At 53.2% G+C, this 13,788-nt stretch overlaps 1 protein-coding gene across 2 annotated transcripts; it reads right to left on the bottom strand.

The window, feature by feature from the left end:
* Nucleotides 103–12,852, bottom strand: EIF3K (eukaryotic translation initiation factor 3 subunit K). Of its 2 annotated transcripts, XM_003127119.5 has the most exons (8): nucleotides 12,693–12,852; nucleotides 11,468–11,566; nucleotides 7,222–7,342; nucleotides 6,048–6,122; nucleotides 3,378–3,444; nucleotides 3,213–3,290; nucleotides 1,276–1,401; nucleotides 103–171 (listed from the first exon to the last, which is right to left on the bottom strand). In XM_003127119.5, the coding sequence occupies exons 1-8, from the start codon at nucleotides 12,749–12,751 to the stop codon at nucleotides 140–142; spliced, it is 657 nt and encodes a 218-aa protein (XP_003127167.2). In that variant the 5' UTR covers nucleotides 12,752–12,852; the 3' UTR covers nucleotides 103–139. The 2 variants fall into 2 exon arrangements, with proteins under 2 accessions (XP_003127167.2, XP_005664652.1); XM_005664595.3 differs by having other exon boundaries at nucleotides 3,213–3,444; nucleotides 12,693–12,848.

Below are 13,788 nucleotides of genomic sequence, written 5' to 3'. Positions count from 1 at the left end.
GAACCCAGGTGGCCCCAGCACAGGGTGACTCGAAGCCTGTTCCTGGACCCCTGCTGGGGGGCGAGGGGAAGAGGCAGGAAGCCAGTGAGGAGACAATGGGGCTAAGAAGTCAACAAGTCTTTATTGAATGCCTGCGAGGTTATTGGGAGGAGGCCATGATGCTGGACACGCCTGTTGAGGAGAGAAAGGAGGACCGGTTAATGTGGGAGAGTCAGGGACACGCCGGATAGAGCCACTCTCCACGGGCAGATGCCCACAAACCCCTCGGTCACCATCACACAGGCAGCCGTTAAGAGTCTGGACTCTGGAACAGAGAGGCCTAGATTCAAATCTCGGCTCTGCCCTTCATAGGTGGCTGACCTCAAGCAAGTTACTGAACGGTGGAGTTCCCGCCCGGGCTCAGTGGAAACGAAGCTGACGAGCAGCCATGAGGATGCAGATGCAGCTCAGATCTGGCATGGCTGTGGCTGTGGTGTAGGCTGGCAGCTGTACCTCTGATTTGACTCCTAGCCTGGGAGCCCCCATGTGCAGCAGGTGTGACCTTAAAAATTAAAAAAAAAAAAAAAAAATTACTAAACAGCAGTTTCCCCCTGTGAGAACCACGGAACTGCAGGATTAAATGACGCCCCTGGTACTGAGTGCTGTCTCGACCCTCGTCACCATGACAACGTTTACTAGGTACTGTCTGCAAGACCCTTAGAGCGCCGGACTTGCGTGTTCTCACCAAGAACCCCCGACCCGGTGGGTACATCTCACCCAGAATGAGGGTCCATAGCCCCCAAGTGTGGAGATGACTGCCCGCTCAGTCTTGCTCCTCAATTAAGTACCCACTGAATTGATTTGTACTAAAGGGCCACACGCACTATCTTTTTTCTTTTTTTTAGGGCTGTACCCACGGCATATGGAGGTTCTAAGGCTAGGGGTCTAATTGGAGCTGTAGCTGCTGGCCTACACCACAGCCACAGCCACGCCGGATAGATCCAAGCCGGGTTTGTGTTCTACACCACAGCTCACAGCAGTGCTGGACGCTTAACCCACTGAGCAAGGCCAGGGATCGAACCAGCATCCTCATGGATTCTAGTCGGATGTTTCCACTGAGCCACAACGTGAACTCCACCTATCCCTATCTTTAAAACACCTGAATCACACTCGAGGGTGCGGAGGAGACCCAGGGCGTAAGGAGGCAGGTGCCCCGTACCCTGGTTCTCACTTGCAGGGCAAGGGATGAGAGCATGTCCTGAGCCCCACAGCCTGAGGCCTCCAGCCCCCACTCACTGTCAAAGTCGATCTTCTCCACGATGTTCTTGGGCTTAATGCTCTCCTCCTGGCTACAGATGAAGATCTGGCCCGACTCGTCGGCGCTCCAGCCGTACTTGCTCATCCACACCTTCAGCTGGCCATCTGCAGGGGACACAGGCGGTGCAGATGTGGGCACTGTGATCCTGCAGTACTGGGGGGCCTGCGAGCCAAGGGCCGGGGCGCCCTCCTTCTCCAGAAGCCACCAACATCTCCTGCCTGGACCGTGGCCACAGCCGACCTGATCTCCCGCGACCAGCTGGCTGCTTCTCTAGTTCATTCTCCAAACAGCAGCCAGAGGGAGCCTTTAGCCTTCTCATCCCTCCCATGACAGGGCTTTCATCTTAGACGCTTTCATTTTCCATTTACTGCTCTGCTCTCTCCCGGGGCAAAGCTCAGCTCCTAGTAACGTCTGTGTACTTACTCTGCCTCCCCGCAGCCTGCGTGGATGGCTCCCAAATGAGGACGCCACCATCACTGCCAACAATAAGCCTACGGCCTCAGGTTCAAGAATTCCTTTGCGGTTCTTCTTCGCCCTTAGAAAACATGCTAGCAAGGATGCATGGCCAAGAAGGTGTTTTATGACTTGAAATGATTCTTTTCTGCGTGACCGTGATCAATTTGATAGATTCATCTGCTTCTCTTCACATTCAATTCTAAGGGATGTTTCATCCTCTTTTAATCTAATGTCTCATTTATTTATTTATCTTTTTGTCTTTTTGCCTTTTCTAGGGCCGCTCCCGCGGCATATGGAGGTTCCCAGGCTAGGGGTCGAATCGGAGCCACAGCTACTGGCCTACGCCAGAGCCACAGCAACGCAGGATGCGAGCCATGTCTGCGACCCACACCACAGCTCACGGCAATGCCGGGTGGTTTACCCACTGAGCAAGGGCAGGGACCAAACCCGCAACCTCATGGTTCCTAGTCGGATTCGTTAACCACTGCGCCACAACGGGAACTCCTAATTTCTCTTTTAAATACAGAAAACACCTTAAGGAAACGTAAACATCTCACAGCACTTAGTATAGTGCCTGACAGAGTGTCCAATAAATGTTAGCTTCCACTGAAAACAAATAACATCCTACAAAAAGCCCACCTGGCTCAAAAGGCAGGACTATCGGAGAAGGTCCTCAGAGGAAGCCCCGCCCTCTCCTCCCTGTTCTCACCCCCCACTCCACAAGGAGTAACCACTTTCCATAGCTTTGCATTTTCCTTCCTGTGTTTCTTTTGGCAGCACAAGCAAATATACTCACACGCGTTTTTTTCTTTACTTCCTTTTTAGAGAGATCATTTAGAAACGTAAATCCGATGATGTCCCTCCCTGCTTAGACCTCACTCGGGAGTGAGTCCTCACTGAGACGCAGTCCTCAGGAGCCCCGGGTACCTGGCCTTCCCGGCACCTCTGCCCCCGGCTCTGCCCCTCGCTCACCGGGCTCCAGTCAAGGGCTCCCGGGCAGCTCTGTGGGCCTGTGATCCTCACATTCGCTCTGCCCCACGCTGCCCGCTTCACTCCGCCGGCCAAGGTAACTGTTCGGACGCTGCACTGCCTCACCTCTGTGTTCCCCCCCAGGGGCTGTCACGCACGGATCCCCACCAGAGATGTTCAGCCTCATCTGTCAGCTGTTTCACCACGTCCACAAGAGAGACTCTGAGCCGTTCACTGTTATTCATTGCTGTGCCCCTAGGGCCGTAGCTGGCACAGAGTGGGCATTCCATTAGTTTATGCAGAATAAACCAACAAATGCCAAAGGATCTCTGCCAAGGAAGGAGACGCTTTATGTGAATCCCTTAGTCCCTCCCTAGGCTGGGCCTTCACCTGGTGAGGCAGAGGTGGGTCCGCCTGAGGAGCCACTGAGGCCCATGGCCCCGACCCCCCTGACCTCCTAGAATGGTACTGGGGACCCAGAGGGCCTTACCTGTCAGATCCCCGAGCATCTCGGCCAGCAGCCAGCGATCGATGTGCTGATAAGTGATGCCAACGACATGGCAGATAACTGCAGAAAGGAGGGACAAAGATGCTGCAGGGCGGCCCTGTGGCCACTCCCGCCCCTCAGGGAGTCCAAGCTCAGAGAGGGGCTTACATTTGCGGACGGAGTCTTCAAAGCCAGTTATACCTTCCAGGAGGTCCATGTTTTCATCCAGGGCTTGCTGTGAGGGGAGCGACAATGTCCAAAACGTTAACGTCGGTAATGCCAAGAACGCTAAGACCACCACCAGCGACAGAGGCGAGCACTCGAGCCTCCACCCACATGCCAGCCCTTCCGTGTGCAACCTCGTGATGTAAGTGTGGCTGATTTTGTTCACCATTTTAGAGACAAGGAGACCAAAGCTCACAGCAGCTAAGTGATGTGCCTGTAATCAGAGAGCTGGGGTGTGCACGGGCCAGGCGGACACCAGTCCCGACAGAGGATGTGGAGACGGAATCGCTTCCTGCACTCAACTCCGTCGACTTGGTTCCCATCTCACTCAAACGTCAAGTGTCCCCCACGACCCACGAAGCCCCGCAGGACCTGCCTGTCGCCCCTGCCCACTTGCCCCTCACTCCAGCCATGGGGCTCCTCACTGCCCCTCAGACATGCCAGGCCCCCACCCACTCAAGGCCTCCATGCTGGCTGGTTCTGGAACTTTCCTCCCCTGCGGCTCACACCCCCACCTTTCAGGCTTCTGCTCAAATGTCCCCTCCCCAGCAAGGGCTCCCCAAAACGAGTGATGGAAATGAGGAACCCAGGAGGACGGTGGGAAGGAGCGGCTGTCCTGGAGCCAAGCTGAGCGGGTGTGAGGGAGCGGCGCGTGATGCCCCATCAGGCGGGGCTGGAGGGGCAGGTGAGACGGGGCCTGAGAACTTCCTACTGGATCCAGCAGTGGGGACGTCACTGCAGATCTGGACAAGAGTGGGTCCATGGAGTGTGTGTGGGCTGGAGGCCGGGGGCAGAGGGTTGGCCACAGAAACCTGAATGGAGGGGCTTCCAGTGACCAGGGGACCAGGGGAGGCTGAGGGCAGGCTAGCTGTCCCAGGGTGGGCTGACAGAGTCCCCATTCACCCTAGACGGGGTTTCCTAGGATGTGAGACTTCCAGCTTTAAAATCAAGAAAGCCCCGAGCAAACAGGAGCGTGGCTGGAATGAGAGGCAGAGCTGGTGGGGTGTGGAGGTTGACAGAGAGTTCTCTTTTTCAGCTGAAATGAAGTGCAGGGTGGACGTCTCCTGTGGTGATGGAAACCACGTGGGAAGGCCAAGTTTGCTCTATGGAGGAGCCGGGAGAGCCACGGTGGGATGCCCAGCAGGCGAGAGGAAGGGGACTGGAGCCCTGGAGAAGGGGGGCCTGTGACAGGAGCAGGGACAATTCAGCCATGAAAACAGCAAAGTGCTGGGTTGGCTGCCCACAGACGTCAGGCTGGGGGCGGGAAGTCCTGCTCTGGCTGCTTCTACCTTCCCAGGAAAGGAGGGGCCATAGGACAAGCAGAGGTGGTGAGAAGCTGAGCAGGGCTATCCAGCAGAGCAGGGAGGGCGCAAGGCCCTGGACGAGCAGGGGCTGAAGACCGTGTCTGGGTGGTGGCCGGCCCCGGAGGGGTTCTTCTCTGGCCTTGCGCATCCTCGCAGATCCAGGTGTGGAAGGGGAGGAGCGCGCATTTGTGCCGGAGGAGGAAGCCGGATGAGGGCCAGGGCTGCTGGTCAGGCCCAAAGGTGTCGGGTCGGGGACCTCAGGGGGGCGAGCTGGGAATCGAGGACGTGGTCAGAGGGTGGAGGTGACATTCACGGACGGAGGAGGAGGAAGCGAACACTGGTGAAGACAAGGACAGGCCACTGGCTCCCAGCCTTAGCTGGGCATCGGAATCATCAGGAATAACTGTAAAAGCCCTAAGTCTAGACTGCACCCAGACCACTTATATCGGATTCCAGGGAGGCAGGAGCCAAGTATCATAATGTGTTTGTTTTTTTTCTGCTTTTTAGGGCCGCACTGGAGGCATGTGCAAGTTCCCAGGTTAGGGGTGGAAACAGAGCTATAGCTGCCAGCCCACGCCACAGCCACAGCATCACCAGATCCTCAACTAACGGGGCGAGGCCAGGGATCGAACCTGCGTCTTCACGGATACTAGTCGGGCTCATTACCACTGAGCCACAACGGGAACTTCCAGTATTTGTTTAACTCCTCAGGGGTCCAAAGTGCTGAGAACCAGTGGTCTAGGGTGTGACTACCAGTGAGAGGCTGAAGGCACAGAGAGGAGAAAAGTTCCAGAAACTGGGGGGACAGGGTGGTGGAAGAATCACGGATCTGCCTGCCTTTGCAAGCACCTAAGAATGAAAACAGCGGGAAGAGGGCCAGTGAGCTACATTCTTCATGACAAGATGAATGAGCACTGCTGGGGGGCGGGTGCTGATGCCACAAAAGGGGGGCGGAAGTACAAACACAGGGCTGGGGGCTGGGAGCTGGGGAGGGAGATGAATCCGAGTAGAGGGGAGAGGCTGAGAGGCTACCTGGGAAGCTGCAGAGATGGACGGCTGGGCCAGGCTGGGTTAGAGCAAGCAAAAGAGGAAGAGTGTTTAGAGGACGAGGGCCTTTGCTGGAAGGGTGTGTGTGTCGCTTGAGCTCTGCGGCACAGCAGACAGCCCGGCCCCGGCTGAGCATGACCATTCCATGGGCACAGGACCCACGCCACGAAGGCAGCCAACCCGCCGGGCACAGTCGCCACCTTCGGCGGCCTGCTCCACGCGGCCCAGTCACCACCCTGCCCCCAGAGCCAAGGGAAGTTACCCAGAAGGCCTGGAAGTGGCAGGTCTCTAGCAGGTCTCCCAGGTACAAAATCTGCCGGATGGGCCGTTCTTCTTGCTGGAAGGAAGGGTTAAGGGAAAAGGCCCTGGGGCGGGAGGAGCCCGCTGCTGAGTCCTAGACTGCCCGCGCCCATCTTTTGTTCACTCCCACTTGTGATGGCAAAAGTGAAAAAAAGTCCTAATGAGCCAGTGTGGGGACTCTTTTTTTTTTCCCCTGGTCTTTTTAGGGCTGCACCCACAGCATATGGAGGTTCACAGGCTAGGGGTCAAATTGGAGCCGCAGCCGCCAGCCTACGCCACAGCCATGCCAGATCCGAGCGGAGCCTGTGACCTACACCACAGCTCACAGCAATGCCAGATCCTTAACCCACTGAGCGAGACCAGGGATCGAACCCGTGTCCTCATGGATGCTAGTCGGATTCACTTCTGCTGAGCCACGACAGGAACTCCCTGATGGGGACTGTTAATGCATCAGTGGCCCAACCACACACTGAAGTGGAGTCTCTCATAGAACTGACACAGCGAAAGTGATGAGACACACTGTGAGAGGAAGAAAGCAAGATGTAAGGAGTTCCCTGGTGGTCTAGTGGTTAGGATTCGGCACCTTCACTGCTGCAGCCGGGTTCAATCCCTTGTCTGGGAACTGAGATCCCAGAAAGAGAAAGAAAGAGAAAAACAGAGAAAGAAAAAACGAAAGAAGAGGAAAAAAGCAAGATGCAGAATGATGTGCATACTGGCCCGTTTGGGTGGGGAGGACCATGAGGGTATAAACACACACAGCTGCACTTATGCATCCTGAGAGCCTCTGTGGAAAGGCCCCCAGGACTATAAACTACCACTGCCTTCCTGGAGAAGAGCGGGGGACTGTGGGATGGGGCGGGAGGAGGCCTTGATTTGTTTCACTGCACATTTTGTTGGACTTTGAACAGTGGACCATGTGCCTTTTTTAAGCCACCAGAACAGACCCCTGGGGCAGGCAAACAATCTCTCCGAAAGCAGGCCCTCCCACAACACACCATGCAGAGCAGGGTCAAGGAGCGAGCCTTTCTCAGCCCAGACATGGTGCCAAGCCCGTGCTGGGTACTCAGTGTCTGCTGCTCGGCTCAGACCGCTGCTCCGTGAATTCACCCACCCGGCCCAGGGAGCAGGAAGGATACGTGCGCCTGGTCGATCATGCACTTGCACAGCGTGAAGTCGGTGTGGGGCAGGTTGGTGAGGGCCTTCAGCAGGATCTGGGCGGTGACAGTGGTCTGGAAGAAAGCTGGGTTGAACTGGTACCTAGGAAGCGGAACAAAGACACAGTGGTGGTGGCGTCTCCGGGCCCCTCGGCCTCGACAGGTGCTGTGCACTGCTTTGGCCCAGGGTTTGGGAGCTGGACATGCCGGGGCTCTAATCCTGAGTGCACGGCTCCCTGGCTGTGCCTTTACCTCCCTGACCCTACTTTCTTGCTGTGCAGACGTGCACAGTTAATCCTCACAACCACCCAGCAAGGCAGTGTTAAGTGCATCACTAACAAATGAGCACAAAAGTGGCGTCTGGAGGAGTGGTCAGGGCTTTGGAGTCAACTGCCTGGCTTTAAACTTCACTGCTGAGTGACCTGCGACTACCTTTTAATTTTACTTTATGTTTTGGCCTTTTTAGGGCTGCACCTGTGGCATATGGAGGCTCCCAGGTTAAGGGTCGGATTGGAGCTGCAGCTGTCGGCCTACAGCACAGCCACAGCAATGCCAGATCAGAGCTGCATCTGCAACCTACACCACAGGTCACTGCAACGCCGGATCCTCCACCCACTGAGCGAGGCCCGGGATTGAACCTGCAACCTCATAGATACTAGTCGGATTCATTATCACTGAGCCACAACTCCTCGATTACTTATTTTAAATGCTCCCTGCATCAGTTTCCTCCCTTGCAAGAGGGGATAACAACAACCACATCTACTTCACAAAGGCAAGGCAGGCTCTAAGTGGGGCAGCACACACAAAGCTTCCAGCACTGCAGCTACCACTCCCTAAGCGGCAGTCATCCCCAGTACAACCCCAACAGCTCGCAAGTCCCAGTGTATTATCTCTATTTTACAGATGGCAAAACTGAGGCTACGCCACCTAAAAAATCACACAGCTGGTAATGTGCCAATAAAGCACTGAGGAGGCAGAACCCAAACGTCCATCGACAGAAGCAATAACTAGGACCACATGGAACACTATACAGCAATGACAACACACGGCAGCCACATAGAAAAAGGATGGATCTCACAAACCCAGGGCTGACTGGAAAACGCCAGATACAGAAGAGCTTCAGTCGTATGACTACATTTATGTCAAGTTCAAAGCAGGGAAACATGAGCTAGGTTAATCGGGATGCGTGTGCGCGTGTGCCTACGTCTTAAACGCACATAAAACCAGGCCATGAGAGCCTAAAAGTGGTTACCATGGTGGGGGTAGTTGGCACAAAACACACGAGGCAAAGGCCCAGGGGCACCGGCAGCACTCACTTTTGCAACCTGGATGGTGAGCACACGCGTGCTCGTTTACACTTACTTGTTAAACTACGTATTTGGTTTTGTTTTTTATTTTTGCCTTTTAGGGCCACACACAAGGCATATGGAAGTTTCCAGGCCAGAGGTCGAATTGGAGCTACAGATGCCAGCCTAGACCACAGCCACAGCGACGCAGGAGCCAAGCTGCATCTGCAACCTACACCACAGCTCACAGCAACATCGGATCCTTAACCCGCAGGGCGAGGCCAGGGATCAAACCTGCATCCTCAGGGATCCTGGTCGTGTTCATTTCCGCTGTGCCACAAAGGGAATTCCATGTATTTGTTTTATGTGCTAGCCTGTGTGTTTTGAAACTATTTTTTAAAAAGCCATTCCTCCGCCTGCCCCAACTTCCCTGGCTTCCTAGTCTAGCACATCGAGAAAAGTTATATGCGATCCAAAAAATATATTTAAAACTCAAGACAACTCAATGCCCAAACCCCAAAAAACCCTACTAAAAAATGGGAGAAGACCTGAATAGACATTTTTCCAAAGAAGATGTACCGATCAACACAGACACACAAAAAGATGCACGACAATGATAATCATCCGGGAGATTCAAATCAAAACCACGATGAGCTGTCACTTCACACCTGTCAGAAAGGCCAAGGATGTGGAGAAGAGACCACTCTGGTACATCTGTTGGTGGAAATGTAATTGGTGCAGCCACTATGGAAGACAATATAAAGGTTCCCCCCAGAAATGAAAAAAATAGAACTACCAGGGAGTTCCTGCTGTGGCTCAGTGGGTTTAAGAATCTGACTCGTATCCATGAGGATGTGGGTTCAATCCCTCGTGTCGCTCAGTGGGTTAAGGATCCAGCGTTACCGTGAGCTGTGGTGTAGGTTGAAGGCTTGGCTCAGGTCTGGCGTTGCTATGGCTGTGTAGCTGCAGCTCTGATTCAACCCCTAGCCTGGGAACTTCCATGTGCCGTGGGTGCGGCCCTAAAAAGACAAACAGAAACAGAACTACCAGAAATTCCTGCTGTGGTGCCACAGGATACATGAATCTCTGCAGCACTGAGACACAGGTTCGACCCCTGGGCCAGCACAGTGGGTTAAAGGATCCAGCGTTGCCGCAGTTTACGCTGAAACTGTGGTTGGATCTGATCCCTGGCCTTGGAACTCCATACGCCATAGGGAGGCCAAAAAAGGGGGAAAAGAAAGAACCAGCCACCTAAATGTCCATCAACAGATGAGTGGACTAAGAAGATGTGGTATATAAACACAATGGAATACTACTTGGTCATAAAAAGGAGTGAAATAATGCCATTCACAGCAACATGGATGCAACCAGAGATGATCACACTCAGTAAAGTCAGAAAGAGAAAGACAAGTACCACACGACATCACTTATACATGGAATCTCAAATATGGCACAAATAAACATATCTACAAAACAAAAACAGACTCACAAACATAGAGAACAGATTTGTGGTTATCAAGGGGGAGGAGGGAGAGCAGGATAGACTGACAGCCTGTGGTGAGTAAATGCAACTATTACATTTATAATAGACCAACAACAAGATCCTACCAGAGAGTACAGGGAACCATAACCAATCTTTTGGGATAAACCATGATAGAAAAGAACATTAAAAATAAAAATAAGTATATATATATATATATATATATATATATATATATATATATATATCTGGATAACTAAGTCATTTTGCTGTACAGGAGAAATTGGCACAACATTATACCAACAATTATTAAAAAAAAAAAAAATACTACCATATGACCCAGCAATTCCAACCTGAGTACACATCCAAAGATAACAAAAACACTAAGTCGAAAAGACACATGCACCCCAATGTTCACAGCAGCACTATTTATGACAGCCAAGACATGGGAGCACTCTAGGTGTCCACTAACAAATGAATGGATAAAACGGGATACACACACAAGGGAACATCACCCAGCCATGAAAGAATGAAATTTTGCCCTTTGCAATGACATGAATGGACCTCAATACGCTTAGTGAAATAAGCTGAAGAAAGACAAATACTGTACGTTTTGACTAATATGTGGAACCTAAAAGATGACAACGGATGACTATAATGAAACAAAAACAAACCCAAATATACAGAACAAACTAGTGGTTACCAGAGGGGAGCAGGGTGGGAGGGAGGCAAGACAGGCGGGCGAAGGAGATTAAGAGATACAAACTGGTAGATATAAAATAAGTAAGATACAAGGATGTAACATACAGCACAGACTATAACCAATTTTTTTTTTTTTTTTTTTTTTTTTTGTCTTTTTGCTATTTCTTGGGCCGCTCCCACGGCATATGGAGGTTCCCAGGCTAGGGGTCCAATTGGAGCTGTAGCCACCGGCCTACGCCAGAGTCACAGCAACATGGGATCCGAGCCGCGTCTGCAACCTACACCACAGCTCACCGTCTGCAACCTACACCACAGCTCACCGCAACGCCGGATCGTTAACCCACTGAGCAAGGCCAGGGACCGAACCCGCAACCTCATGGTTCCTAGTCGGATTTGTTAACCACTGCGCCATGACAGGAACTCCATCAATGTTTTATATAACCATGTTTTTGGCCATACTTGCAGCATATGGAAGTTTCAAGGATAAAACCCATGCCACAGCGGTGACAACGCTGGATCTTTAACCTGCTGAGCCACCAGAGAACTCTTATATTGACTTTAAATGGAATAAAATCTATAAACACATCCAATTGTTATGTTTCACACCTGAAAATATAACACTGTACATCAATTACATTTCAACTTAAAAGAGAGAGAAGCCACATCCTGTGGGCCACCCCCAACTCCCACCCTACCCAGTATTGGGAGCGGCACCTTGCTGGCTACTGACACAGTGGTGGGAACAGATGCAGACACTCACAGTTTCAGAACAGCCAGGTTGGCTTCCAGATCATAGGCATTCTCCTTAGCCTGTGTCTCCACATAGCGCTCCAGGGTGGCCAGATTCTCAGGATTATACCTAGAGGAGAAACAAGATGGGTGAGCAGAAAAGAGAGGAGCTGAGGTCAGTCGCTCTGTGGGGCCGGGGTGAGAGGGGACACTGTAGCCTGCTCCTCCCTCTTCCTTTCTTGCTTCCCTCCAGATCTGTCACTGGTCACTTGCTCTACTCAAATACCGAATCAGCTCTATAACCTCTAACAAAACTTATCCACATCCCAGACCTAAGCCTAAGCTCTAGCCCCCGTGTATTTTTTTTTTTTCTTAAGGCCGCACCCTTGGCCGCATATGTAGGTTCCCAGGCTAGGGGCTGAATCAGAGCTACAGTTGCTGGCCCACACCACAGCCACAGCAACGCAGGATCCGAGCCGCATCTGCAACCTATACCACAGCTCACAGCAACACCAGATCCTTAATCCACTGAGAAAGGCCAGGGATTGTACCCGCAACCTCAGGGTTCCTAGTCAGAAGTGTTTCCGCTGTGCCACGATGAGAACTCTATCAGCCCTGTGTCTTTTCTAGGATGTCTCCTCAACCTCTCAGCCAACCAGCCCTGGCAGCATGTATACCTGGCCTCCAGGACATCTTTGCCAGGCACCCCTTTCTCCCCTCCCCAGGCCCCACTCAGGTCTAGCACCATCTTCTCCTGCCTAGCATCCCCCCATCCCAGCCCTGACCACTTCTGGCTACCACTACCACTGCCTATTGGCAGGTTTGTCTAGACTCTGAACCGGGAACTCCGTGAAAGCACAGCCTGTGACTCTCTTGGTCACTTCTGGTTCGCAGCAGTGCCCAGCACTGACAAAACAGATTTTAGTAAACATGTATTGGATGAATGATATGGGAGGGGGGAGAGAGAAAGAGGCACTGAGAGAGACAGACTGAGGAGGAGAGAAAGGAAAGTGAGGGGAAGCCGAGAAGCAGAGAGAGAGGCCTTACATCAATTAAAAAAGGGAGGACTGAGCGGTAGACAAGCTTATCGCCCGCCATAAGGCCTCTGCAGTGCTGTTTCCTTAAACATCTCCAAGACGACTGAAAAAACCCCACTCCCGGGCAAGCCCAGGATCCAGACCACCCTTGCTGTCTCCCGAAAAATCCCCTCCTCCATCCTGCTTGGCCAGAAGCGCTCCCTCTGACCAGGTTCAGACCTGTCGATACCCTTGAGCAACTTGCCCACGTTCGCTCTCATCTGCTCAAACATCGCCATGACTACTCTTGCCTCCCACACCGGGACTGAAGCCGAAGATCCTACAGGCACGGCGTCCTCGAGGACCGGAAAAGGAACTGCGGGTGGAGACGGAAACTACGTCACTGTTTCCTCTCCAGCCCTGGAGGCGAAGATGGAGGAGGCTCTAGCTGCGGCTGCCGCGCTTTCCGGCTGCCACGTGACTTCTTCCCAGCGTGCGCAGTTGGCGCGTGCGCATACGCTCCACTTGAGCAGGACCAAAGGCGTGAGTAAAAGACCAGTCTAGTTCAGTGCGCAGGCGCCCTCTCGAGGCGAGGAGGCGGGGCTGAGCTTTTCCCGGGCCTTGCGTACCCAGTCCTAGTCTCTGGGATGTGCGCGCGAGGTCCCTGGGAAGGAGGTGAATCCCTGACGGCGAGCACGCACGTCGCGCTGCGCGCTGTGGTGAACTCAAAACTGTGTTGGAATGCACTTGTTGAAGTCCCTTTGGGCCATGGCCAAGTCCCGAGGAAGGTGCTCTCGGAGGCCCCCTTTGCTCCAGGCCTCGACCCCTGAGGCAGGATCTAGAGCACCGCAGTTTCCAGCCCTGAACCGGGTCCCCAAGCTCCAACCTAACGCCAGGGTTAGCGGCCCGCAAAGCCGCTGTGCTCTGCTGGCAATGGCCGGGGTGAGAGGCTACTGAAACCCCACAGCTCACGCCCAGTCCCTATAGGCTCCAGTCTTGTGGGTGAAGGCGAGCGCCTCGTGAGTTATGTGCAGATTCTTCACACTGCAGGCATGAATGCACATGCATGTGTTATGTATGTGGAGGTATATGCTCTGAGTACTTTCACACGTATCGACTGCCCTTTGCACCGCACAGGGGTTACCACTAAGTGCATGTATGCGCTCCAGGTGAACAGTGACATACACTGCATGGCCATCTCTGTGCAGACCTGCCATCTCCCGGTCGTGGCCAAACTCTCAAGCACTCAGCTGAGGTTCAACTGTAGTTTTTGGCCGCCACCCAGAATGGGGGAAGGAGTGTTAGGGCACCCTCCGGGTCACAATTAAGATAGTTT

Source organism: Sus scrofa, chromosome 6, assembly GCF_000003025.6.
Source record: "Sus scrofa isolate TJ Tabasco breed Duroc chromosome 6, Sscrofa11.1, whole genome shotgun sequence".
Lineage (NCBI taxonomy): Eukaryota > Metazoa > Chordata > Mammalia > Artiodactyla > Suidae > Sus > Sus scrofa.
The sequence above is the reverse complement of the archived record's forward strand: the minus strand, read 5'-3'. Positions and strand labels throughout refer to the sequence as shown.

Bases quoted from the DNA above. Each gene is read 5' to 3' on its own strand.
- EIF3K (XM_005664595.3), bottom strand. From the start codon at position 12,751: ATGGCGATGTTTGAGCAGATGAGAGCGAACGTGGGCAAGTTGCTCAAG. The intron at 3,445-6,047 runs GTAACTTCCCTT...CTCCCCTCACAG, and splicing joins GCCACTTCCAGGCCTTCTGG to CAAGCCCTGGATGAAAACAT. The intron at 1,402-3,212 runs GTAAGGCCCTCT...TGTCCCCTGCAG, and splicing joins GATGCTCGGGGATCTGACAG to ATGGCCAGCTGAAGGTGTGG.